The sequence below is a fragment of the Bos indicus genome, chromosome 8, assembly GCF_029378745.1.
Source record: "Bos indicus isolate NIAB-ARS_2022 breed Sahiwal x Tharparkar chromosome 8, NIAB-ARS_B.indTharparkar_mat_pri_1.0, whole genome shotgun sequence".
NCBI classification, from domain to species: domain Eukaryota; kingdom Metazoa; phylum Chordata; class Mammalia; order Artiodactyla; family Bovidae; genus Bos; species Bos indicus.
In genome coordinates, this window is record NC_091767.1 from 102,558,987 (window position 1) to 102,583,176 (window position 24,190).

Consider the following 24,190-nt stretch of genomic DNA (forward strand, 5'->3'; position numbering starts at 1 on the left):
GTTCAGCAGCAGGCTGCCCTCTAAGTTTTCAGAGAAAAGTTATTCCAGAGTAATTTTTCAGGGCTTACTCTGAGCCATCGTTTGGAAGATGTGATGTGAAAGACATGGGCACTTTGGAAAGACTTCAAGTCGATAGCATCAGACCTGTCTATCTATCATGGGTACAAGGAGAGATTTGACCAAAAGTCTGAGGATGAGTGGGCAAGGTGCAGCAGATTATATTCAAGGGCAGGAGGGATCTGGTGAGTTTTATGGGGCTTGAGTGAACTGGTAGCATGATGAGGGAAATAAGGATCGGGGTCAATACTGTAGCAAAGGAATTCCTTTGTAAAAGTGAGACAGGGATTATTGAACTGTTGATTTTGATCTGTGAAGGATGCCAGTGGGTTGTATTACACTTACTCTCAGGTTTTATCAAAATCTGTACTCCAAACCTGTTTTATACCTCTTTATATTCAAAGTCTAAGAGACAGAGAGGCTTAAAGCTGGGAGAATATGATACTGCTTAGTTCTGATCTGTGTTCAAATAAGGAAGGTGGTGGTGGAAAGAAAGTAATGTTTTTTGTGCATTAAAGAGTCCAGGGACAGTACCATACGTTTTACATTCACTTATCTACATTTGATGACAACTATGTTATTATCTTCATTTTATAGATTGGGAAAACAATTGCCAAGAGATTAATTTGCCCCATGTCACCACTAGGATTTCTCAATACGTGTTTACCATACTCCTTCAACTCATAGAGGTGTGTTCAGTCACTCAGTTGTGTCTGACCCTTTGCGGCCCTGTAGACTATAGCCTACCAGTCTCCTCTGTCCACGGAATTTTCCAGGCAAGAGTACTGGAGTTGGTTGCCATTTCCTACTCTATGGGATCTTCTGATCCAGGGATCAAACTCGAGTCTCTTGCATTGGCAGCAGGATTCTTTACCACTAGCACCACCTGGGAAGCCTCCCTCATAGAGGTAATCACAGGGTGGAAATTTTAATATATTTTCCCCTATGTCTTTTTGGCCATGCCATGCCATATTCGGGATCTTAGTGCTGTTTAGTATAATCTATTTTTTTCATGTCTCACGTGGGATCTTATTTCCCCCCCAGAGATGAAACCTGTGCCCCCTGATTTGAGAGCTCAGTCTTAACCACTGGTCCACCAGGGAAGCCCCTTTATCTCTTATTCTTGGCTGACAGACCTGTTTCCACTTCTGCAGCCGTTAAAATATAATTCTACCTTAATCTGTTACTCTTAACAGTACTCTTAAAAAGTACTGTGAATGCAACAATATAAATCTTAAATATAATGTTGAACAAAAGGAGTCAGACACAAGAGAACATATTGCATGATTTCGTTTATATGAAGTAGAAACCCAGGCAAAGTCAATCTGTGCTGGGAGTCAGGATCGTGACTACTACTGGGTAGATAGGGAATAATGAGAAGGGAAATCAAAGACTTTTTTAGAGTGCTGGTCGTGTTGTTTATTGATCTCAGTGTGTTTCATGAATGTGTTGTTTGTGAAAATTTACAAAACTCTACTCTTATTTGTACTTTTTGTATGTATATCGTACTTACTAAATAAAAATAAAAACAAACAAAACCAAGACCCCACTAAACTATTTTTATGAAATTTGTTAGAAATCAATATTACCTAAATTTTAAAAATTAAATTATATAATTAGAAATGAATATATTGACATAGAATGAGCAAACTGAAACTTGAAATTTAGTTTGAATTCTGCTCCAAAAACAAATACTTGACGACAGTGCCTCTGATGTCTATCAGAAGCTACAGGGATTAGTCTTCAATTTCATCACAGAGTACAAATGTTATGTTGTGTATGTATCCAGATTTTACATTTTTCTTAGTCTACTAGTATGAAAGAAAACTAATTATCTTAGACAAGATTATCAGTTTCATCGATTCTTTTTTTTTTTTTTAAGGTTTTCACTATTTATTTATAACAGATATTCCATGTCCCGGATCGTCTCTAGTCAGAAGTTCTTTGAGATGTCGTCAGCCTTGGCCAGCTGGAGAATGGAGTCATCTGACTCGCCCATCCTGCGAATGGCCCTGCAGATAGAGGTTTTAAACTGGCTGGCTGTTGAACCTGCCTGTCACCTTGTCAACCTCAGTCACGTTCATCTGGATGGACGCATGGTCCTTGGCGCCAATGATATGGTTCCACAGCACATACAGATCCACGAAGTTTCAGGCGTTCTGCATGTTGAGTGAGTGTTTCGGGCCCTGTGCTGTCCCCCCTGCCCGGACACCAGCCCACCTAGTTTCACTCATTCTTTCAAAGAATCTCAGTGCTTCTTACAAAAATGATTTCTTTCCAATTCGGAATCTGTTAATTCAAAGGGAAATGAACGTGTGTACAGAAGAGAAAAAGATAAAAACAAGGCCTTATTGTGTATATGCCGCTGTTTAAGAATCTTCTATTATATTTTAAATTCTTTCAAGATAGGTATTATACTGCCAATTTAGAGATGAAAAAACTGCACTTTAGTGTATTAAAAAAAATAAAAAAACTTGTACAGTAACCAACTATGAAGGACTCAGTGTATGCTGTTTTCCCAGAGACGTAATACTGTCACATTATAGCTAACTGTTAGAGATATATCATCAATATAAATTGCAAGGGAGAAATAAGAAACAAATATATACTGAATAACTTTGTCTTTCATACAAATATAAATGTGAGAACAGGGGAAAAAAAAAAGGGATGTTTCTGCTGTGGAGAAGGAAAAGCCACTGGGGTTGTGTTTGTATGAAAAATGCTTTGAAACAGCTATATAGATCAGAGGTAATATGGTGTTACAGTTGAAATCATGGAGCTAACAGCAGTTAGGTCCTTCATAGGGTTTAAGAGTTAATACTTGATAGCAGTTTGAACACTGCCAGACACATAGCAGGGATTCAATAAATGTTTGCATCTAGTATGTATAGGGTGCCCAGCAGAGCCGTGGAAAGCTCTCACTGTGGTTGAAGAGCAGCACCCTTACCTGTTAACCACCAACATCTGCTGGCGGTCCAAGATGATGCAAGAGCCTGTATTTACAAGGATCTGGCCCAGTTCACACCACAAGAACTATATAGTACGTGGTCCATGGTCCTCCCCCAAAGCACTCTTGTTATCAACAAGACAGATGATAGAGGAGTCATCACTTTTAACAATAATGTTTTTTATTATACAAAGCATTATAATTTTCTCAATATTCTTCACTCAATTATCAACAAACTTTCCACTGTATTCATTTAACAAATCAACAGTGTCAAACTACACTTCACTACCCTTCAATCTCCAAGCACTCAACTTAAAGAGACCAACAAAAAAGTGCTTGGAGCACCAAATGGAAAGAGAAGAAAACCTGGAAAGGTCAACAGAGATACTTAGAAGCAGTTAAAGGGGATGGGTTAGGGGAGGAATTAAATTCCTGAGCACCATCAGATTTCCCTCATGGGTCAAAGAGGTTTACAAAATCAGTTTTAAGACATGAGATTAGAACTAGGGAATCAGAGGAACCCATACTCTGGGTACTGCAGGTCATCCAAGTTCCTGGGTTGGCAGAAGTTAAAAAAAGAGGGACAGAGAAAGTCGGAATGGGGAGCAGAGGAGAGGCAGGACAGAGACAGGTGGTGGGAAGCACAGAGGGAGAAAGTTGTGCCTAAAAGAAATAAAGTTCGGAACTTGTCATGAATTGGAAAAACGAAAAGCCATAGTCACAAATCTGGAAGATGGACTACGGGACACGAAAACCTGGAATTTTATACCTTCCAGGAGGTGATGACAAATCCTGAAGCTGTACAGTGGCAGGCAGTGAGGTGGATTTAAAACTAAACCATCTGTTTTGTAAGAGTAAGACATTGGCAACCTTGCTTAACTAATTCTACTCTGCGGATTTAAAAACAATATGTGCCTAGAAGGTAGCCTCCCAAGCAGGTTACACGCCTACAGGCAATATAGAAGGGCTCTAGGCCAAGTGGGTCTGTAGAAAACCAAATTCAATTCATGTTACTGTCAAGTGAAGAGACAGCAGGTTTCATTGTTCTCGTCAACCTTTTTAGTAGTTTCCTAAAGCTAAGCCATTCTGATCACTTGAAATAAGCTAGTATTGCCAAATACTGTATAATCAAATAGGTTGACTGTGATCAAACCCCAATTTTTCCTGAGCCTTAACTGCCTCTGTGATTTGGGACACAGTTGGCAGCATGGAAGTTGTCATTACTTTTCTGGGGGGCAGGGAGGGAACTGGGGGTCAACAACTGCCTAACTATATGTGTATGTAAACAAAAGAGATCAAACTGACCAATTAAATTAGCCATTTAGAATCCCTCTTGCCAAAAAGTTATAACCTTGAGACTGATTAAACAAAACAGGATTCTGCTACTCAGATGCTCTGAGTCTGGGAAGCACTGGCTTTGATGATAATCCTGATGATAATTCAGTTTTTATTTCAATCTTCTCAGGCTCTTCTGCCTAAGACTACTCTGCCCAGCCGGAAAAAGCTTCACACAAACATGTACCAGGTTTTCACGTGGTTCCTTCCAAGGGGCATCTCCCCATTCTCCTCAGTTGTCCACTTCCTCCTCTTCATTCTGTTCTTCTTCCTCCAGCCTTTCCTCGTCTTCATCATTGTCCTCATCCCTGCTCTTGTCCTGCTCTTCCGAATCTGTTTTTTTGTCTTTGTCCTTCTTCTTTTGCTCTGAAGCTTCCTTCTTGCCTTTTTGCTCCCTCCTATAAGCTGTAAGGATAAAGAGGAGGTTAGGAAGCAAGGCTGAACCAGACAGACAGCAGCAGCTAAATCAACTGGGTAACTGGAAAAGCTGAGGTACAAAAGGAAAAATAATCTGCCCAGCATCACCAAACAGATAATGAGGTGGTGCCTGCCATTTGAGTCGCATCCAATACTTGCTACTGGACTTTTTAAAAAAGAGACTCAAGTTGATAAAATCTCAGGGCCTAAATGAGCAGGTCATTTAGGATGAACATCGACTTGGATGTTCAAGAAGACGAAAACGCAGTTACCTTCCAGAGCTTCTTTTAACGGGGTTACGAACCGCTGAAACTCCATCTCCTCCATGGCTGACAGCACATCGCTGGCATTCAGTGTCTTGCGTTTCCCTTTCATCGCAAAGTTGTTGGCACTGAAAGAAGAAAGATTAAGGGCTGTCAGATGCGCTCTTGCCGCGTATGGTGTGGGTGGGAAAAGGAGCACCCAAAGGTGGAACGGGAAAACCTGCATGGATATTTGTGACACGGTGAGTCCCACCCTTCCCTATACAAAAGGGTTAAAGTAATTGTCTTATTTTGTTTCAGAGGTTTCAAGATCTAGAACGAGGGCTCGGAACCTCGCTCCATTGAGGTAGAACATAATTATCGGGGTTTGCGGGGTCCAGGTTACGAACTCCGAATCAGGTGGCTCTCTTTACGCCTCCTTAGGCTTTAGCCCAGCTAAGCTTCGACTAAGTCTGCCCGCCTTACCAGGATGTGGCGTACAGCACGAAGACGCTGGCGGCGCGGGAGATGGCGCTCCGGGCCTCCTTGGAAATGTTGACACCGTCCGGGAGCTGTGAGAAAAGCGAGGGTGAGCAAAGCTACCGGCCCAGCACCTGTTTCCCACTGCCCGCTCGTCCGCTCCCGGTCCGGCCGCCAGCTGGAGCTGCTTACCGCCTCCTTGATGATTCTGGTGATGACGGCATTGGGCAGGTTTAAGTCCTCGGGCCTCTCCGCCATGGTCGCGGCCGGGGACCGTGCCTGCGACCTCCGCTTCTGGCCGCCACGGCGTCCGGACTTCCCGCGTCGCCACGGTCTGACCCAGCGAGGCTTCCGTCCCACCCCACGTTGCCTACAACGTGTCCCACAGTGCCCCGCGCGCCAGAGCCGCCTTCCTCCCGCAGCCCCGCCTCCGCCTCCAGTGGCCGGTGCGTCTGAACTTCCCACGCTGCCATGGTTTCGGCCCGAGGGCCTTCCGTCCGGCCTCACAGGCACCTGGCATCCCTTCCCAGGCTCGTTTCCCTGCTTCACCCTTCCATCACATCTAGAAATTAAGTATGGCCCACTGGGGCTTCCGTTCCTTCCCCATAGTGCTTTGCGCCGCTGCCTGGCGACGGAGCGGCCGGGCGCCTAGCGTGGGAGAGGGAGGCGTGGACTGAGCCGGCGGGGCGGGGCTCCTTCGGACGAGAGGCTGGGCTCTGGCCCACAGCTTAGCTCGTCTGGAGCTGCGACTTCCCGTGGGCCTTGGCGTACTAATAACTTGGTTTCTGCTTTGGTTTCGAGGAATCATGGCCATCTGTTGCCGCATTCTCCCACTAATCTTTTTAGTCTTCTCAACTTTGTAATAATGGTATTAAGGATAGCTGTTACCTAAAGTTTTTTAATACAAACTACTTTGCCAGCATGGTACTAAAGCTGGCAACATCGACACAGGCATGACTAGACCTCTGGGCTCAATTCGGGCTGGTTGGGTAACAAAAGGGCAACACCCAGCCGTTTGTAGGAGTAACGTAACGTTACATAAGCATTCAAAAACAAACCCTGTTACAGTTGTATTTGTTTTTTGTTTCATTGAATTGTTCATCGTGCATCTTTCCTAGTCAAAAATATTTTTCATGGTTTTGCAGTGGCTTTTTAAGTTCTATCATTTTTCTATTACATATGTAGAAATTGTCCTCAACGCTCACTGAGCAGAAATTATTTCTTTTTTTTTCCCTTGAAACTTGCTATTTCAGGTCACTTTTAGTTTTCCTGTTTGTGTTACAGAGTTGAGCACAGAGAACTATTTCTCTGTTATAAGAAAAAGAGCAGCAAAATTGGTGATAAATGGCAACTGAAACTGCTTCAGATACAGATGATAGAGTTTGGTGGGGTAAGTCTCCACTTGGATAGAATACACCTGGTTTAAAGATGTTAGGAAGTGCGCAGCTCCAGCCAGGTGCTGTGTGGTTGGAATTGGGCCTCTGTGTTGTCAGATATTTTGATCTTTAAGAGGAGCCGGAAATCTGGACATTATATGGACTATTTCCATTTTTAAGTAATGGCTCAAAGTGTAGGTGAAACAAAACAAGTCATAGTTCAGTTCAGTTGCTCAGTCATGTCCGACTCTTTGCGACCTCATGAATCGCAGCACGCCAGGCCTCCCTGTCCATCACCAACTCCCAGAGTTCACCCAGACTCACGTCCACCAAGTCAGTGATGCCATCCAGCCATCTCATCCTCTGTCGTCCCCTTCTCCTCCTGCCCCCAATCCCTCCCAGCATCAGAGTCTTTTCCAATGAGTCAACTCTTCGCATGAGGTGGCCAAAGGACTGGAGTTTCAGCTTTAGCATCATGCCTTCCAAAGAAATAAATCCCAGGGCTGATAGCCTTCAGAATGGACTGGTTGGATCTCCTTGCAGTCCAAGGGACTCTCAAGAGTCTTCTCCAACACCACAGTTCAAAAGCATCAATTCTTCCGTGCTCAGCCTTCTTCACAGTCCAACTCTCACATCCACACATGACCACAGGAAAAACCATAGCCTTGACTAGATGGACCTTTGTTGGCAAAGTAATGTCTTTACTTTTCAATATGCTATCTAGGTTAGTCATAACTTTTCTTCCAAGGAGTAAGCGTCTTTTAATTTCATGGCTGCAGTCACCATCTGCAGTGATTTTGGAGTCCCCAAAAATGAAGTCTGACACTGTTTCCACTGTTTCCCCATCTATTTGCCATGAAGTGATGGGACCAGATGCCATGATCTTTGTTTTCTGAATGTTGAGCTTTAAGCCAACTTTTTCACTCTCCACTTTCACTTTCATCAAGAGGCTTTTGAGTTCCTCTTCAATTTCTGCCATAAGGGTGGTGTCATCTGCATATCTGAGGTTATTGATATTTCTCCCGGCAATCTTGATTCCAGCTTGTGTTTCTTCCAGTCCAGCATTTCTCATGATGTACTCTGCATATAAGTTAAATAAACAGGGTGACAATACACAGCCTTGATGAACTCCTTTTCCTATTTGGAACCAGTCTATTGTTCCATGTCCAGTTCTAAGTGTTGCTTCCTGACCTGCATACAAATTTCTCAAGAGGCAGATCAGGTGGTCTGGTATTCCCATCTCTTTCAGAATTTTCCACAGTTCATTGTGATCCTCACAGTCAAAGGCTTTAGCATAGTCAATAAAGCAGAAATAGATGTTTTTCTGGAACTCTCTTGCTTTTTCTATGATCCAGCGGATGTTGGCAATTTGATCTCTGGTTCCTCTGCCTTTTCTAAAACCAGCTTGAACATCAGGAAGTTCACGGTTCACGTATTGCTGAAGCCTGGATTGGAGAATTTTGAGCATTACTTTACTAGCGTGTGAGATGAGTGCAATTGTGCGGTAGTTTGAACATTCTTTGGCATTGCCTTTCTTTGGGATTGGAATGAAAACTGACCTTTTCCAGTCCTGTGGCCACTGGTCAGGTGCAATTCCAGGCTACTAGTTTGTTATCTTTGGTTTAAATTATAAGCTGTTTAGAACAGAGACTTATTTGGTTCATTATTGTTCTCAGTGCTCATAACAGGTCCCCTCACGTATTTGATAGTCAAATAATTGTTTTGAGTAAAAGAAAGAAGAAATGGACACTCTCCTTAAAAAAAGTTATTAAGGATCTGGTGGTAGTGATTGCCTAAAACATTTCTAGAGGGAGAAAGATAACATTTATTGAGTACCTGTTATATATCATACATAAAAGCACATTACTTCATTTAATGCTTCTGCAATCCTACTTAGGGATTTCCCTTTTCCTACTTTATATGAGGAAACAGGCTGAGAGAGGTGAATTCACTTGCCAAAGACCATAGAGCCAGTAAATAAAAAGCTAGTGGCTTCTGATCCAACTTCTGAGTCGACTGACTTGCTGTTTCAGCAAACCCATTCATTTCTGGTGGGTATTTTAGCTGCCTGTATGAGAACTGGAGCATATTGAAAAATGGACCATATTGAAAAATGAAGCATCTCTTCTAAAGTTTTGAGCCATCTAAAGCACTTCTGTGACTTATCTGTCCTGTGATATGTTACCCACAGGGAATTGGTTCCAGAAGCCCCTGTGTATACAATTATTTGTGGATATTCAGGTCCTATGTACGTTGGTTATAATTTGATAAGGCTTTTTGGAGATTGGGGCATCCTCTCCCTAATGGTTAATGAAAGGGGAAAGGAAAGGATGTTAATAATTATCTTGAACTGTTTGCCAGACCTGTTAATATCCATTAACTAATTGTAGTGACCCTGATCAGCCCTGGGATTTCTTTGGAGCGAATGATGCTAAAGCTGAAATTCCAGTACTTTGGCCACCTCATGCGAAGAGTTGACTCATTGGAAAAGACTCTGATGCTGGGAGAGATTGGGGGCAGGAAGGAGAAGGGGACGACAGAGGATGAGATGGCTGGATGGCATCACTGACTCGATGGACATGAGTCTGGGTGAACTCCAGGAGTTGGTGATGGACAGGGAGGCCTGGCATGCTGCAATTCATGGGGTCTCAAAGAGTCGGACACGACTGAGCGACTGATCTGATCTGATCTGATCTGTGAAATAGGCTTTTCCTCATTTTGCAGCTAAGGAAACTGAAGCTCAGATTGGTTAAATCTCAGGTCACTCAGCTATTAATTAAATGGTCAATTGGGAGGCCTTCTGAAGTCAGTCTGAATCCAAATTCTTGTCACTCTATTCCATGCTGAGATTTTCATACTTTCATGGTACCCCATTCTTAACTATCCTGTAACCACTGTTTATCAATATGATTCAATAAAAACATTTTATGCTTTGAGTCCAAATTAATATCTGGACTAGCTAATGTATGTGAAAGTGAAGTCGCTCAGTCATGTCTGACTCTTTGCGACCCCATGGATTGTTGCCTACCACAATCCATGGGGACGTAATATTCCCTAATTGTATGGTGGTGGTTTCTCCAGAGGGCTAGAAAGCTGCAAGACTGGCTTTTGTCCTAAACCATTTGTAGATATGGATTTGCCAGATAAAAGCCAGTGGGATGAAACTACCTGTGACCTGGCTGTCTGTCAGCATCCACAATGCTGGGCAACTATCCGCCGGATTGAGAGGGGCCACCCTCGACTTCTGGACTCCTCCTCCAAATCTTTTCTGGATGCTGAAGGTGAATTAGCCAGCCCTGTGTCCTCCCTTACAAGATCCTTGAATTGTTTCTATTTGGCTCCCTCATGCCATGTTGTATGTTTTCTTCTGGTCTGGTCTTTCAGACAAGCTCCCAGTGCTTACCATTGTAAACATCGCAGATTCCTGCTTCCCAGCCAAGAGAGTTATGTGTCGGTGTCACTTACCAGGATTTACCTTCACAAAGGCTCGCTCACTATTGAGTTCAAAGTTTGACTCCAAGTTTGAAGGCAGGTAAATAATCATGGAATCTTCCTTAAACGGCTTAATACCTCAAAATTTTGGGTTAACTTTCTTTGCCTATGTACTGAACTTTGAGAAAGCCAGATTAAAAACAAAGCATTAATGAGAAATGCCCTGGAGGCCCAGGGGGTGGAACTTGGCACTTTCACTGCTGTGGCCTGGGGTTCAATCCCTGGTCAGGGAATTAAGATTCCACAAACCACATGGGAAACCACATGGGATAGCCAAAAAAACACCAACAAACAACCACCCACCCCAGCCCCCCACCCCAACCCACCACCAAACAAGACAAACAAATCCTTTAGCAGTTCCCTTAAAGGAGTAATGAGTAGGCAGTGTGGGAAACAAAGTATTCTTGCTTGTCTTGTAGGAGTTGGTTAAACAATAACTCTCCTTTCCCTCTTCCCTCTACTCCCTGGTGATCTCTATTCTGTTTTTCTTTTCGCCTCTATGCATTTGCCTGTTCTAGGTACCTCATGTAAGTGGACTCGTACAATATTTGTTCTTTTGTGTTTAGCTTATTTCACCCTGGATAATGTTTTCAAGCTTCATTGATGTTGTCACATGAATGAACCTCATGCCTTTTTAAGGCTGAAAAATGTTCCATTGTATGTCAGTGCCACATTTAAAAAATGATTTATTGATTTATTTGGCTGTGCTAGGTCTTCTTTGCTGGACGAGCTTTTCTCTAGTTGTGACAACTGGGGGCTGCTTTCTAGTTGCGGTATGCGAGCTTCTCTTTGCAGTGGTTTTTCTTGTTGTGGAGTACTGGCTCTAGGGCGCACGGGCTTCGTTAGCTGTAACTCCTGGGCCCTAGAGCCCAGGCTCAGTGGTTGTGGTGCATGGGCTTAGTTGCTCCTTGGCATGTGGAATCTTCCCGGATCAGAGATTGAATCTGGGTCTCCTGTATTGGCAAGTGGATTCTTTACCACTGGGCCACCAGGGAAGCCCCACATTTTGTTTATTGGCTTCCCTGGTAGCTCAGATGGTAAGGAATCTACCTGCAGTGAGGGAGACCTGGGATCAATCTTGGGGTTGGGGAGATCCCCTGGAGGAGGATGTGTGTTGGGGTCCTTTAATGGACCGGGACCTGGCAGTCTGGAGGCGGCAATAACAAAGTGAAAGACAGAAAGAGGCTGATACTCCCTGGTTTACGCAGAAAACCAATAAAGTCCTTGACACAGGACTTGCATCACTCACGAAGGCAAGGGGTGCCCTCTCGAGATGGGGTGAAGGCACAGGGCGCCTTCTCGAGAGAGTCTTAGAGGCCCGGCAGAAGAGTGAGCAAGACGGGTCTCTGTGCTCCAAGAAATCAGCCGGAGAGAGAGAGAGAGAGAGAGAGAGAGAGAAAGACACAGGGACCCAAGCTCTGATGGAGCAAAGGTGCTTTAATGATTTTTCTGTGTGTATATATAGGCTATAGTATAAGAAGTTTCTTTTGTCAATGATAAAGATCTGAAAACCAAGCGTATAACAACCGTTACCAAGGGAACAAGGGATTAATAATTGCCACAAGGTCAGAAGGCCATCCATATCTCAAGAAAGGGGATCGAGACTAAGCAGTTTTGTCGTAAAGAGAATGTTTACTAAAGGAGACTCAAGCCTGTTTCACACAATGACCCTGGTTCCTGGGAGCAGCATTCTGCTCCGCTTGAAAAGAAACAAAGGACTTGTGAGAAACAGCACGTAGGAATCCTCCTGTTAAACATTCCCTGACAGACGTGGCAGTCCACCCCAGTGTTGTTGCCTGGAGAATCCCCATGGACAGAGGAGCCTGGTGGGCTACAGTCTGTGGGGTCACAGGGTTGGACACAACTGAGCGACTAAGTGCAGCGCAGCATGTCTTTTAACATCTCCGTCAAAATTACTGAATAACTTTTTACTGATGGTTATGTAACTGTAGTTGGAGAAAGGCGTAGGCTAGGAATTCAGTTTGATGCAACAAATAGTTATGAAGGTTTTGCAATGTGCAATGTCTAGAAGTTGTTCAAGGAAAAACAAACAAGCAAAACTTAAGAAGATGATAAGACCTGACATTCATTTGGTAGGTATTAAGTCCAAGGTTTTCTGTAGATAAGTAGGAGCTTTTCCTCATAGCACGAACTTTATCATCCCAGTAAGTCTTTTGTGACTCTGTTTCATGTTTGGAAACTCATTTTTTAGGAAGGATTTACCTGACAGAGACTTAATGAACCGTGCTGATAGATCTCCCAAAGTAAGTCACAGATTAAAAAAGGTATTTCCTCAGCATTTTCTCTTTATTACTGGGAATAAAATGTTGCCTTTATTTAACATTGAGGATGACTGTAATCCGAATAATGATGATGATAACTACCTACTACTGAGCCCTTACTATTAGCCCTTACTATTAGTCTAGTAGCCCTTACTACTAGACTCTGTGCTAATGTTTTTACATGTTATACTGTTTCTAGAAATCCCAGACCTAGTGATATTTATTTGTGGCAGTTTTCCATAGTTAAGAATTTTCTATCTCTCCTGTATACAGCGTGTTCAGCTACTGTCATCTCATAATACAGGGAAATTAGAATGCTGGAATGTCAGGTCTAAAATGAGCCTCAAGATCGGCTATACTCATGATTTTAAAACTTTTTTAGCTATCACTTATGGTAAGAAATACATTTTACAATAAAATACCATGGGACAATCTTCACCCTAACTGTAAGTTACACTATACTGTGAAAGTTTCTATCCTTTTCTCTTTCATTTTAAAACAGTGTAGGCTGTGATTCACAAAATTTGATTTTGTGACCTATGAATAAGTTACAACTGCAGTTTGAAAACTATTTCTGTGGTCTGTCTCATTTATCTTACAGTTGAGGAAACTGAGGCCCAGATAGGAAGTGATTTTTTCAAAAGCACAGCTAGTTAGGAAAAGAGCTATATTTTAAGAAGAGAAAACCCTCCTGCTTGTCCACAGTAGAGATTTGCTATTCTTTGCAGTCCTCCCGGATGCCGTTTATTTTTTCCTATGAGATCCTTCACTTTTCAGTGTCACGTGGTGGAGAGTGTAAGAACCGAGGGAGGGTAGATGGGCTTGGATAGATGAGTAAACAAATCACTTACCTCTTTGGCCTCTTCAGAATGAGAGTGTTAGATTAAATTAGTTTTTAAATTAATTGTTTGTCTAGGATAATACATACATATGGTTCTAAATTCAAAATGCATGTGCCCCAAATATCTCCTCTGTTCCCCCAAGTCGGTCAGTTTCTTTTCATGGGGACAACCTATTTTTAATAGTTTTTTTCCTGCATGAATCCTGCTAGGGGTACAGACTAGATGATTTATAAACTTTCCTTATAAATCTAGTGTCCTAAATAGCAAAATGTGAAAAAAAATTATGACTTTAACTTTTATGTAGATGCTTGTAATTGTAGACAGGCTATAAAAGAGAAAAACTTGCTTCTGCTTCTTTCGGTTCTCTCCCTGCTCCCAGATTGTATTGTTTTATCTACAGGGGATCTTAGTTTTTGGAGTGCAGTGGGCAGAATAAGTAGTGTTCCCTTGGGTAAGCCCCAAGGTGTCCTCCTATGAGGTGGGGTTGCGAGTTGCTAAATGCTGCCCTGATGTCACAGGGAGGCCGGGGAGACCATTCACTCATCAGTGCTCACTCTTGCAGAGTACCTTTCCTGATAGCTTGGTTTCTCGAAGGAATATTATGAAGCTATTTTTGGGATAAGAAATGTTTATTTTATTCTTTTTTTTTTTTTTTTTTATCATCTTCTGAACCACCATACCTTTTTGGTTAGCATGATGATTCATTCCTTAGCCTGGTACTGAATACCATCAGGAGTGGTACCTTTAAGCCATACATAGGTTTTATATTTTTCTCTTAGCTATCAGTGCTGAATTTGAATGAGACAAAGCTTCCTTGTCCTCAAGATGTAGGAAATATGGATGTCATCTGGATCCCAGAGAAGCATGTGAGGTGAGTATCATGTTGAGAACTTGGGAGTCTTCAACTCTTGTGTTCTACAAATGCCTACTGTCTTCTGCCAGCCTTCTCTCTGTGAACTCCTTTTTAGCTACCTATTTGCATGAAGGAGGAGGTCAAGCAGAGCAGAAGGCCATGGCCTCTTGCATTTACTTCTTGAAGTGATGTGAAAGTTGCTCATTCATGTCCGACTCTTTGTGACCCCATGGACTGTACAGTCCATGGAACTCTCCAGGCCAGAATACTGGAGTGGGTAGCCTTTCCCTTCTCCAGGGGATCTTCCCAACCCAGGGATCGAACCCAGGTCTCGCACATTGCAGGCAGATTCTTTACCAGCTGAACTACAAGGGAAGCCCAGGAATACTGGAGTGGGTGGCCTATCCCTTCTCCAGCAGATCTTCCTGACCCAGGAATTGAACCAGGGTCTCCTGCATTAGGGTTAGGGTTAGGGTTAGGGTTGCATTGCAGGTGGATTCTTTACCAACTGAGCTACCAGAGAAGCCCTAAATGCTGCCCTGGAATTCTTGTTAGTGCACTTTGAGATTCATGCTTTGGACTTTTCTACATCAAATTCTGCTGCTACTGCTAAGTCACTTCAGTCGTGTCCGACTCTGTGCGACCCCATAGATGGCAGCCCACCAGGCTCCCCTGTCCCTGGGATTCTCCAGGCAAGAACACTGGAGTGGGTTGCCATTTCCTTCTCCAGTGCATGAAAGTGAAAAGTGAAAGGGAAGTCGCTCAGTCGTGTCCACCCTCAGCGACCCCATGGACTGCAGCCTACCAGGCTCCTCCATCCATGGGATTTTCCAGGCTACTTGTCTGTAAATAGCATACAAGATAGGGCCCAATGTATTTGTGAAGTTTAGTAAGAAACAAATGCCTTCTATCAGTTTTTATTGTTAGTCATCAGCAACTAGTAAAAGTTTTCAGTGAAGCACCCAAATCTTTGGTCTCAAGCCTAAGGACTAGAGCATTGATACAAAATGAATAGCATATAGAATTTGTGTACAAAGCAGCTATGATAAAGATCACTTGGTGAAGGTCCAAAGATTTGCTAATCTTTGACAATCGTTGGAAGAAACGGATTTTTCTTTCATGACTGCTGAGGCTCTCAGATTCTTTTAGAGTGACTGTTTAGACATGTTGTTCAAGTCGCTAACTCATGTCTGACTCTTTGCAACCCCATGGACTGTAGCCTCCATGGAATTTTCCAGGCAAGAATACTGGAGTGGGTTGCCATCTTCAGTCTAGAGATGATGAGACTTTATTTTCTTTTAAAAACATCCTGTGAATGCTTTTATATGTATGTGTGTGTGTGTGTGTGAATATATATGGTGTAAACAAAAGACCACTAAGGGTTTCTTTCTTTTCATATAAAAGAAGCCCAGAGTTAGGTGGTCCATGGCTTGTATCTCAGCTCCATGAGGTAATCAGACACCAGAACACCTTCTGTTAATAGCTTTTTGGGCCATGGCTCCCACCTTCTGAGGTGCTTCATGGGGGTTTCAAGTCTAAGTTGATTGATAGAGTTTAAGTCATCATATCTGTATTCCAGGTAAGAAGGAGAAGGAAGATGACAGAGCAAACAATATTTGAGCACCTCTGGGCTAAGCAGTGGAATTCAGTCAAGAAACTAAATACTTTGTCCCTATCCTCATGGAGTCTTATGGTGGTGGTAGGATTCAGACATTATAAACATCCCTGCACCTAAGTATATAATTACTAATTTGGATTAATACTATAAAAGTAAATAACTGAATTGTTTGAGAGAATGGAGGGGAGCCTAATTTAGATGTGAGGGCAAGGTGAGGGGGGTTTCTTGTTTTTAGCAGCCTCTGAACTGCAGGTACCTCTGAGTTCCTAACCAGCCATCTTTGAGTACTGAATGGAGGATGGAAATCTTCATGGTCATCATTCATAAATATCCTTGATGCTTCTGCTTAAGATGTCTGGGAATAAGTTGTGGTTATTCTTATTTCAAGCCCAGCTGAGGAGAAGCATATTATTTGCAGCCAGGATGGGAATATGAACAGAAAGAAATCTCCAGGGGTAAGTTTAAAGTGGCCAAACCTTCCTGATCTTCGTCTGTAAGAGTTTATTTTTGTTTGCCCCCTTCTCGCATTCTCTCTTTAAATGAACAACATCTGCAAAATAAAACCCATCTTAAGGAAGGCGTGTAATAACCAAACCATTTTCTGTGCAGAGAAATGAAGAACTAGGTCTTTTCCCTACCTCCTCCCTGTAGGAAGGTAAAAGAACACCTTGAAGAGATGTTAGGAGCAACTGCTGGGCATTGAGAGGGAATTTTAGGTTGATTAGAAACTAATTTTCAGTGTGATGAAAGTGAAAAGTGAAGTCACTCAGTTGTGTCCAACTCTTTGCTATTCCATGGACTGTAGCCCACCAGGCTCCTCTGTCCATGGGATTTTCCAGGAAGAATACTGGAGTGGGTTGTCATTTCCTTCTCCAAGGGATCTTCCCAACCCAGGGATCAAACCCAGGTCTCCTGCATTGCAGGCAGATGCTTTAACCTCTGCACCACCAGGGAAGCCCTGGTGTGATGGGAACAGAATTTCAACAGACTAGAAGTTACAGTGGGCCTGTGCTTCTTCTTTTTTGGTGGTTGGTTGGTTTAGTCACTAAATCGTGTCTGACTCTTTGTGACCTCATGGACTGTTAGCTTGCTGGGCTCCTCTGCCCATGGAATTTCCCAGGCAAGAATACTAGAGTGGGTTGCCATTTCCTTCTCCAGGGACCTGTGCTTCTAATGCTACTTCTACCAATTATTGGGTAAATGTAGCCTTGGATAAGTCACAAAGCTGGAAGTTTGCTACATCCAGGAGAAGAGTATCTTGGCCCATTTTGTTCGTTGCTGAATTCCTAGCCCTAGCCCTCTGTCTGGCACATAGTTGGCCAATAAATATTTGTTCGGAGCCTTTTGGAGGAAATAATGAAACAAGTCCATCAATCCCTGTGTGATCTGATTTCAACAATATGGTTGAAGAGCCAGATTGGTAAAGATGTGGCAGGTTGTCGTGTAGAGGGGGCGAGGACGCTGGAGTAGGTCTGGAAACAAGGAGTTTCCCACGCCAGCGTTGTGTTGGGAGGCTGGAGTGGTGGTGGGACAATGTGGCATCGAAGAGAGTGCTACAGGGAGTTCTTTCTATTGTTCCTCTTCCAGAAACACAAGTTGGAACTTCCAGGGATAATGATACCGCCTCCCACCCCAGCATACTTGCATGAGCAACTAAGTTCAGAATCCTTACCTCTATGGAACCAGTTTGACGTGTTGCCTCAGGATCTGCTGAAGGAGTGAGTGTCCTGTAAGCTGTGGGAGAACCAGAGCATCCTCTTTTCTCTAGAAGCTAAGAAACGTCTAAGCAGTGTGCTCTTTCTGGGGAGGGAGGGAAGAAAACCATCCCCCTACTTGGTCCCTGAACTTGTGGACTTAGGCATAGGCAATGATGACGATAATCACCACCATTTAAGTACTTACCACCTGCCAGGCCCTGTGCTTAATAATTAGCACACTACCTATATTCTGTCATTTAAACCTTCACTGGGGGGTAGACACACTGTTCTTTTTATAGGTGAGTTATGGGTTAAGCGGAAGACGGAATGGATCTGTGGTTTGGAGCAAGACCACCTTTGAATTTTATATTGAAATTCATTGCCTTCGTGAATTTCCACAATTTATTTAGCCTTATTAATCTTCATTTTCCTCATTTGCAAAGTGAAGATCATAAACCTGCCCTTGGGGTGTGGTAAGGATTCAGTGGTGTAAAGCACATGAGCCCGACATATAGTAAACTTAATCCACTCAGCCATTATGGCCATAGTTGCATCTGGAAGCCGCTACTGAATGAGCATCTGTTGGTACATGCCTTTTAAGGCCCAGGGTGGACATGTCTGCAAATATAGGGCCCTTTTCTTCTCTTTCTCCGCAGCCAAGAAAAGCTATTGCTGACTGTCTGTGTGTCTGTCCCCTTCAGCCTCTTGCTGGATAAAGGGAAAACCATACTTTATCCAGAGATGCAGACACAGTTGGCCATGATGAAAAAGAAATCTCCCTTGGAAAAGAGCCGACCCGACAGTGCCATTTCTGCTAAGATGTATCTATCTGTACACCGCCTCACCCTACAAGTAAGAGCTAGGGACCCTCAGAGGAAGATGTCTGGGTGCAAGTCCAAACTCACCTGCCCTCAAGTCTGGAGGACTTAGCTTTCTAATTTCTTTCTCTTCTATTCTTCCACTCTGGATCCAGGTGCCACAGAAGGACTGGGCTGTGTGTGGGTGAAAGTGGATGTACAGGGAGAGGTTGGAGGAGAGCAGCGTTCTCTATTTCTTCTGCACTTGGCTTCCCACACCTTTCCCCTCTCCCGAGCTCCTGGTATAATGTTGCACACACTGGGCTTCTCAAAAAAGTGCTCATTGACTCGATGGATAAAGGCATTTGGGGATACATTTTGGGAAAGAGAAAGACCTACAGTAGAGCTTTTTTTCTTTTCTCTTCTTCCTTTTTTTTTTTTGCTCTAGAAACCAGCATTGCGATATCCTGAACATTTGAAGAAACACTATTCTAACCTGAAACCAGAGGGTAGGTTTTCTGATGCTGCTAGGTCTCCAGGTACCATCCCCCCTCTGCCCACATTTCTTACATTTGATCTTGGTCCCAACTCAGTGACGTTTGCAGCCACAGTCATACAGGGTCACTTGTAGACCTTAGGAGACTGCAGTTTCAAAAAGCACCCCCTCCCAGCTTGGTCCTGACCAGCGGGGAGAGAGCCTCACTACCAGGAGCCTCACTACACAGCAGGCAGCCCTGGGGGAGGGTGGGAGCTGTCCGGGAGAAGAGGGCTGAGCTGGCTGTCTGGTCACCAGGTCATAGGAAGCAGCACCGGCAGCAACAGAGGAAGGTGAAGACAGCCACTAGGAAACAGGTAGAGTGACAGCGAAGGGACGCTCGGGACGCCTGGATGCTTCCACTTGGGGTTGGAGCGAGTGGGTGCAGCCTGGAACAGGAAGGGGTTATACAAGGGATGGGATTCTCCCTGTTTGCTGGTTGTAGATACAAAGTTCCTGTGTGGTTATACTAACAGCCTTCTTTTCAACCCTTTTGGAAGAGATTTCTTCACTTTCAAAAGTCCTAATTCACCTCCTCCTCATGTGGGTTTCAGGAGGCTAAAAGGAGATGCAAGAGTGAACCAGGGAGCCACAACACCTCGCACAAACATTCAGGTGCCGTGGTTTGTGACCCACACTGTGGTAAGGAGAATGTATGGGTTTGGGAGTGACAGAATCCCAGGACCTAGCTGAGGACAGGAGAAGCTGAACACGTTTGGCATTTGAGGATCCATGTCTGTCAGGCACTTGAATGCTCCTTGGGATGCTTCGGTTTGGCTGGTCTACCATGTACCAGCCTTCCTTCAGATATTTGCTCAGCAAGTGAGCTGGGCCAGATGTCTGCTTCACGTGGGGATTTGAGAGATGGCCATGAGCATGAGTCAGAATCACTTACTCCTCAGGTCCTACTTTAGAAAAGGAAGCGGTTTGAGGATGAAGAGTTAGCCCGGGTTATTGAAGAGAAGAGCCTCAAGGGCCCACTGGCCCGTGAGACAGGGAAGAGCCGGGGCCCCTCACGAGAGCCCCAGGAGAGTTCTAAGGAAGCAGAGTCAGCCACTTCTCAGCCACATGTTGAAGTCTCAGGAGTCTTTCATGGTTCAGCCCTGTCCAGGAGGCAGGGGGCTAGTTCTTGACCGGTAGTCCCTTTCCTCTAGCGTTCATGCCACAGATAAGAGACTCCCTCTTTTGGAGTTCTTATTATGGTCTGAGCTGAAGGATATACTTACCCCGGTCCCTCTGACGTTTCTCAGTTTGAGTGCAGAATGAGAAGCAAGGAGAAAGAATCCCCCTAAACTGCGGCAGATTCTTCTGCCCTAAATAGACTGGACATCACTGTCTGTGATGGGGAACTAACTGTTTAATCGTCAGAATTCACCCTCCAACCCTGGAGCACTGGGAAAGCGAGGGTGAGGTGTTTTCTGAGAAGGATGCTTTTCTTGGTTTATCTCCCAACTCATCCTGCTCTCTGATACTAAAAGTATCTTCTAACCTGGAGATCGAAGAAGCCTCCTGACCTTTACATGGGAGGTAGACAGCACTGGGGCTGGGCCCAGCGCGGAGGCGCTTGTTCAAGGTTAGCCCGCTATCCAGGGCGATGACAGCTCCCCTGAGTTTCATTCTGGTGCCTTGTTCCTCTTCCTGGTGCCTCCAGTAGGAGCAGCTTTGCTTGGGTGACTGGGGCTCCCTTTTGAATTATATGGTTAGAGCAGTGGCTTGTCCTCTCTGAGTTGAGAAAGGCCTCATGGAAGAGGTGATTTTTGCACTGGATCCTGGATATTTGTGAGAGTTTCCCGGATACGGAAGAGAATTCCTGGACCAGGGATGGGTTGGGTGAACGTGTCTTGGAGGAGCATGGCTGCAGGGAGCACTGAGCAGTCTGCTGTGGCTGTGGGGTTGGGTATTTAAGGGAGAGAGGTGGATCAGGCTGACAACATGGCCTGCTGAGATGTTTGATCTTTATCCTCAGTGGTGGGCAGTGGTGATCTGCGTTGACAGCACCCTGAGATCAACTGAGGAGCTTTCAAAACCCTAACACCCGTGTTGCACCCTAGACCTATTAAAATCAGAGTGTATGGTGTTGGGTCCAGGCCTGGGTGGTTTTCAGAATGCCCCAGAGTGTAACTAAGGTGTGAATCAGTGCTGACAGGGAGCCAGCACAACTGTGGAGCAAGGGACTTCCTTGTTTGCCTGTCCCTTTTAGCCTCATACTGCTGGTGGTAGCTTGGAAGAATTGCGCATTTAAAGGAAGAGAAACAGAAGGGAAAGAACTAGTGCATTTCGTGACTAGTTGGGGGAAAGATCTGACACAAAAGAGTCATAGATCTAGAAATTGGGGGGTGGGAGGATGTTCATTTTCATAAGTCAATAGAGGTAACTTAGGGATGGCACAAGAAAGTAAGAACAGGATTCATAAACTGAACAGATAGACCTAGGAGTTCTTTTGCTATACTGACATACAGGTGCTTGCCCCTTAGGTTTTTCTGAGGAATCCTGGATCTTTTAACACACAGTTTACCTTACTCACTAATTCTATGATAGATGTGGTCACAGTCCCAGGCGAACAGAATCACGAATAGAACTTAAGAGGGCCTCATTCCCTTTGACCTGCCTCTAAGGCCCTGGCTGGGGAGTCACCTGTAGACTAGGGGTCAACTAGAAGCCCAGCAATGGGATGTGGAATACCAGTAAGAGGCTTGAATTGGTCTTGTGGTTGCTAGGTCGCAAAACTCTACGAGGTCAGGAAAGCAGCAAAAAGCAGCAGCAGCAGATGAAGACAGAAGGCCCCACCTTGAAACAGGTGAGAGTGTATGAGGGACATCCTGCTAGGGCCCTATTTCAGTTGGCTGTGGTGTGCATGCTGACACTTCGGTCGTGTCCGACTCCATGACGCTGTGGATTGTAGCCTGCCAGGCTCCTCTGTCCATGGGGATTCTCCAGGCAACAGTACTGGAGTGGGTTGCCATGCCTTGCTCCAGGGGATCTTCCCGACCCAGACAGGGATTGAATCCACGTCTCTTAGGCCTCCTGCAGTGGCAGGAAGGTTCTTTGCCACTAGGGCCACCCGGGAAGCCCTTAGTTGTCTATTATTGTATAACAAACCACCCAAAGTGGGACCACAGTGGTTTGTTATTTTTCATGATTCTGTGGGTTGATTGGATAATTTTCTGGTCTTGCCTAAGGTCACTCATGCAGCTGCATTCAGCTGGAGGCTGGGCTGGGGCTCTTGGCCAAATTGTCTTTAGTTCTCTTTTATGAGGCCTCTCCACATGTCTAGTCTGGGTTTCTTGACAGCCAAGAAGTAATCTCAGGAAGGCACTTTCCTAGGGATGGGCCTGGAACTGGAACCATGTCACTTCTGCCACATTTTATTTGTTAAAAAAAAAATCCAAGTCTAGTTCAGATTCGAGAGGAGAGGAAATTGACTCTGTCTCATGATGATCACTTTTCACTTTCAAGCATTGGAGAAGGAAATGGCAACCCACTCCAGTGTTCTTGCCTGGAGAATCCCCGGGACGGCGGAGCCTGGTGGGCTGCCGTCTATGGGGTCGCACAGAGTCGGACATGACTGAAGCAACTTAGCAGCAGCAGCAGCAGCAGCAGCATAATGGTAAGAACAGCATGTGCTTATAGGAATGGGAAGAATTGCTGGCAGCTGCCCAGGTTTGATACCTGGGTTGGAAAGATCCCTTGGAGGATCCCACTCTAGTATTCCTGCCTGGAGAATCCTATGGACAGAGAAGCCTGGCGGGCTACAGTCCATGGGATTGCAAACAGTGGGACATGACGGAGTGACTAATACATACACACGCCTTTGGAGGCAGTTTACCCTTAGTTAACTGCTGGGACTGGGGAAAACTGCATTCTGGCTTCACATGGTCAGCCTGCAAGGCAGAAGAACCCGTGACCCAGCTTCTCTCTTCAGTGTCAGATGGTGGCATTTTGTCCTGTCTTAGACGTTAATTTCTCCAAGGAAAGCATCATTTAGAAAAACCCTTTGTTTCCTAAATCCTGACTCAAGTTTCTTTACACTTTTGAATTTCAGGATTCCACAGAGAGACTACAGACAAACGTTGCTAAGAAATCCCTGGACTCCTCCCGCAGTAAGAAGAGTAAGAGCCTAGGGTGGAGGAACCTTAGAAAGTGTCTTGAGGACAGGGGGAGCAGAACCCTGTTGATCAGGATGGTTCACTTCCCTGGAGGGCACAACCCTCATACATCAGAAGAGTCCTCCAGACTCCCCAGCCCTTCCTTTTCTGTCTTCCATTTTTCATAGTTAACTGGGAGAAGGCTACAGGTGCAGTTGATGGCTGGGTCTTTTTTTAGGTCCCAAATTATCCCAAATAGAATACACTAAGAAGGACATCAAGACTCAGATGGAGATTTTGCTGGAAGACCAAATGAGGTCCCCAAAGAGTGCTTCTAGCATTAGCTGGAACCCGGAGCTCAAACTGCTGAGGATTCTTCAGGCCACAGATGAAGAGGACGAGGAGACCCACCCCTCTGGGGCACAGAGTGAAGTGTCCGAGGTGTAGGCAGAAGGATGCTCGGGCTCCCAAGCACAGCGGCCTTGGACATGAGGGCAGGAAGGAGCGGGGACTTCGACTCCCTGGAGCCCTTGCCAGGGTCTGACCTTAGGGATTCTGTTTTCTTCATTTGCTTCTACTTGCTTCTGAAATAAATGAGAGAGAGAAAAAGCCCTTTCTAACTTGGATTGTTTCTCTCCCTTTAGGGCCCAGGGTAATTTTAATGATTAAACACAGCCGCTGCTTATCAATAGACACGTTTCTCTGTTTCTGGGTCACTTTTATCTCCTCGCTGAAATGCTGAAAGGTTTCTAGTTATAGGAAGATGAATTTGGGCTGTGGAAACCCCTAACATGTTGCTTTTCCTTTTATTCTCTGGAAATGGTTTGTCTTGAGGATAACATCTGCATCTGTCAAATAACATTCATTGTTATGTGTCGTATTTCTATTCATGTGGTAGGGGACTTGGACTGACATAAAAGAGTCCAAGGATCCAGTTCCCGAGTTACTGAGTCTGCAGGAAAATTTCAGTAATGCTTGTAAAGACTCAAAATTTCAGAGTCTCAGGGTCCCCTGTGCTTGGTTTTTGCAAGGATTTTGTACAATGTTTTCATCCTTAAACTTTTTTAATACAGAAAAATTTCCAAATTATGTAAAAGAATTAGGTAAAATTATTGAAACTCTCAGGGACCCAGAG

The 24,190-nt window shown here is 44.5% G+C and overlaps 2 protein-coding genes and 1 pseudogene across 7 annotated transcripts; 1 reads left to right on the forward strand and 2 right to left on the reverse strand.

Annotated features, from left to right (window-relative positions):
• Window positions 1–1,353: 1,353 nt before the first annotated feature.
• On the reverse strand, window positions 1,354–2,575 carry LOC109563373 (small ribosomal subunit protein eS21 pseudogene; annotated as a pseudogene).
• A 588-nt stretch (window positions 2,576–3,163) lies between these two features.
• POLE3 (DNA polymerase epsilon 3, accessory subunit) lies at window positions 3,164–5,844 on the reverse strand. Its single transcript, XM_019966766.2, has 4 exons — window positions 5,671–5,844; window positions 5,485–5,570; window positions 5,029–5,147; window positions 3,164–4,744 (listed from the first exon to the last, which is right to left on the reverse strand). Exons 1-4 carry the CDS (start codon window positions 5,734–5,736, stop codon window positions 4,572–4,574), a joined length of 444 nt encoding a protein of 147 aa, XP_019822325.1. The 5' UTR covers window positions 5,737–5,844; the 3' UTR covers window positions 3,164–4,571.
• Window positions 5,845–5,852: 8 nt separating this feature from the next.
• On the forward strand, window positions 5,853–23,748 carry C8H9orf43 (chromosome 8 C9orf43 homolog). Of its 6 annotated transcripts, none has more exons than XM_070795324.1 (15): window positions 5,854–6,346; window positions 6,763–6,868; window positions 9,983–10,135; window positions 10,239–10,386; window positions 12,559–12,610; window positions 14,250–14,341; window positions 16,330–16,396; window positions 17,529–17,659; window positions 18,295–18,490; window positions 18,884–18,944; window positions 19,229–19,287; window positions 19,525–19,612; window positions 21,688–21,767; window positions 23,013–23,079; window positions 23,294–23,748. In XM_070795324.1, exons 2-15 carry the CDS (start codon window positions 6,823–6,825, stop codon window positions 23,500–23,502), a joined length of 1,449 nt encoding a protein of 482 aa, XP_070651425.1. In that variant the 5' UTR covers window positions 5,854–6,346; window positions 6,763–6,822; the 3' UTR covers window positions 23,503–23,748. The 6 variants fall into 6 exon arrangements, with proteins under 6 accessions (XP_070651429.1, XP_070651428.1, XP_070651425.1 ...); XM_070795325.1 differs by having other exon boundaries at window positions 5,854–6,051; XM_070795328.1 differs by lacking the exon at window positions 9,983–10,135 and having other exon boundaries at window positions 5,853–6,051.
• Window positions 23,749–24,190: the final 442 nt, after the last annotated feature.

What these genes read in the sequence shown, in the direction of transcription:
- POLE3 (XM_019966766.2), bottom strand. Translation starts at nt 5,736, where the DNA reads ATGGCGGAGAGGCCCGAGGACTTAAACCTGCCCAATGCCGTCATCACC. An exon ending in CCAGAATCATCAAGGAGGCG is followed by an intron (nt 5,571 to 5,670) that starts GTAAGCAGCTCC and finishes CTTTTCTCACAG; the next exon opens with CTCCCGGACGGTGTCAACAT. An exon ending in GTGCTGTACGCCACATCCTG is followed by an intron (nt 5,148 to 5,484) that starts GTAAGGCGGGCA and finishes TTCTTCTTTCAG; the next exon opens with TGCCAACAACTTTGCGATGA.
- C8H9orf43 (XM_070795324.1), top strand. Translation starts at nt 6,823, where the DNA reads ATGGCAACTGAAACTGCTTCAGATACAGATGATAGAGTTTGGTGGG. An exon ending in ACAGAAAGAAATCTCCAGGG is followed by an intron (nt 16,397 to 17,528) that starts GTAAGTTTAAAG and finishes TTCCTCTTCCAG; the next exon opens with AAACACAAGTTGGAACTTCC. An exon ending in AAGGCCCCACCTTGAAACAG is followed by an intron (nt 21,768 to 23,012) that starts GTGAGAGTGTAT and finishes TTTGAATTTCAG; the next exon opens with GATTCCACAGAGAGACTACA.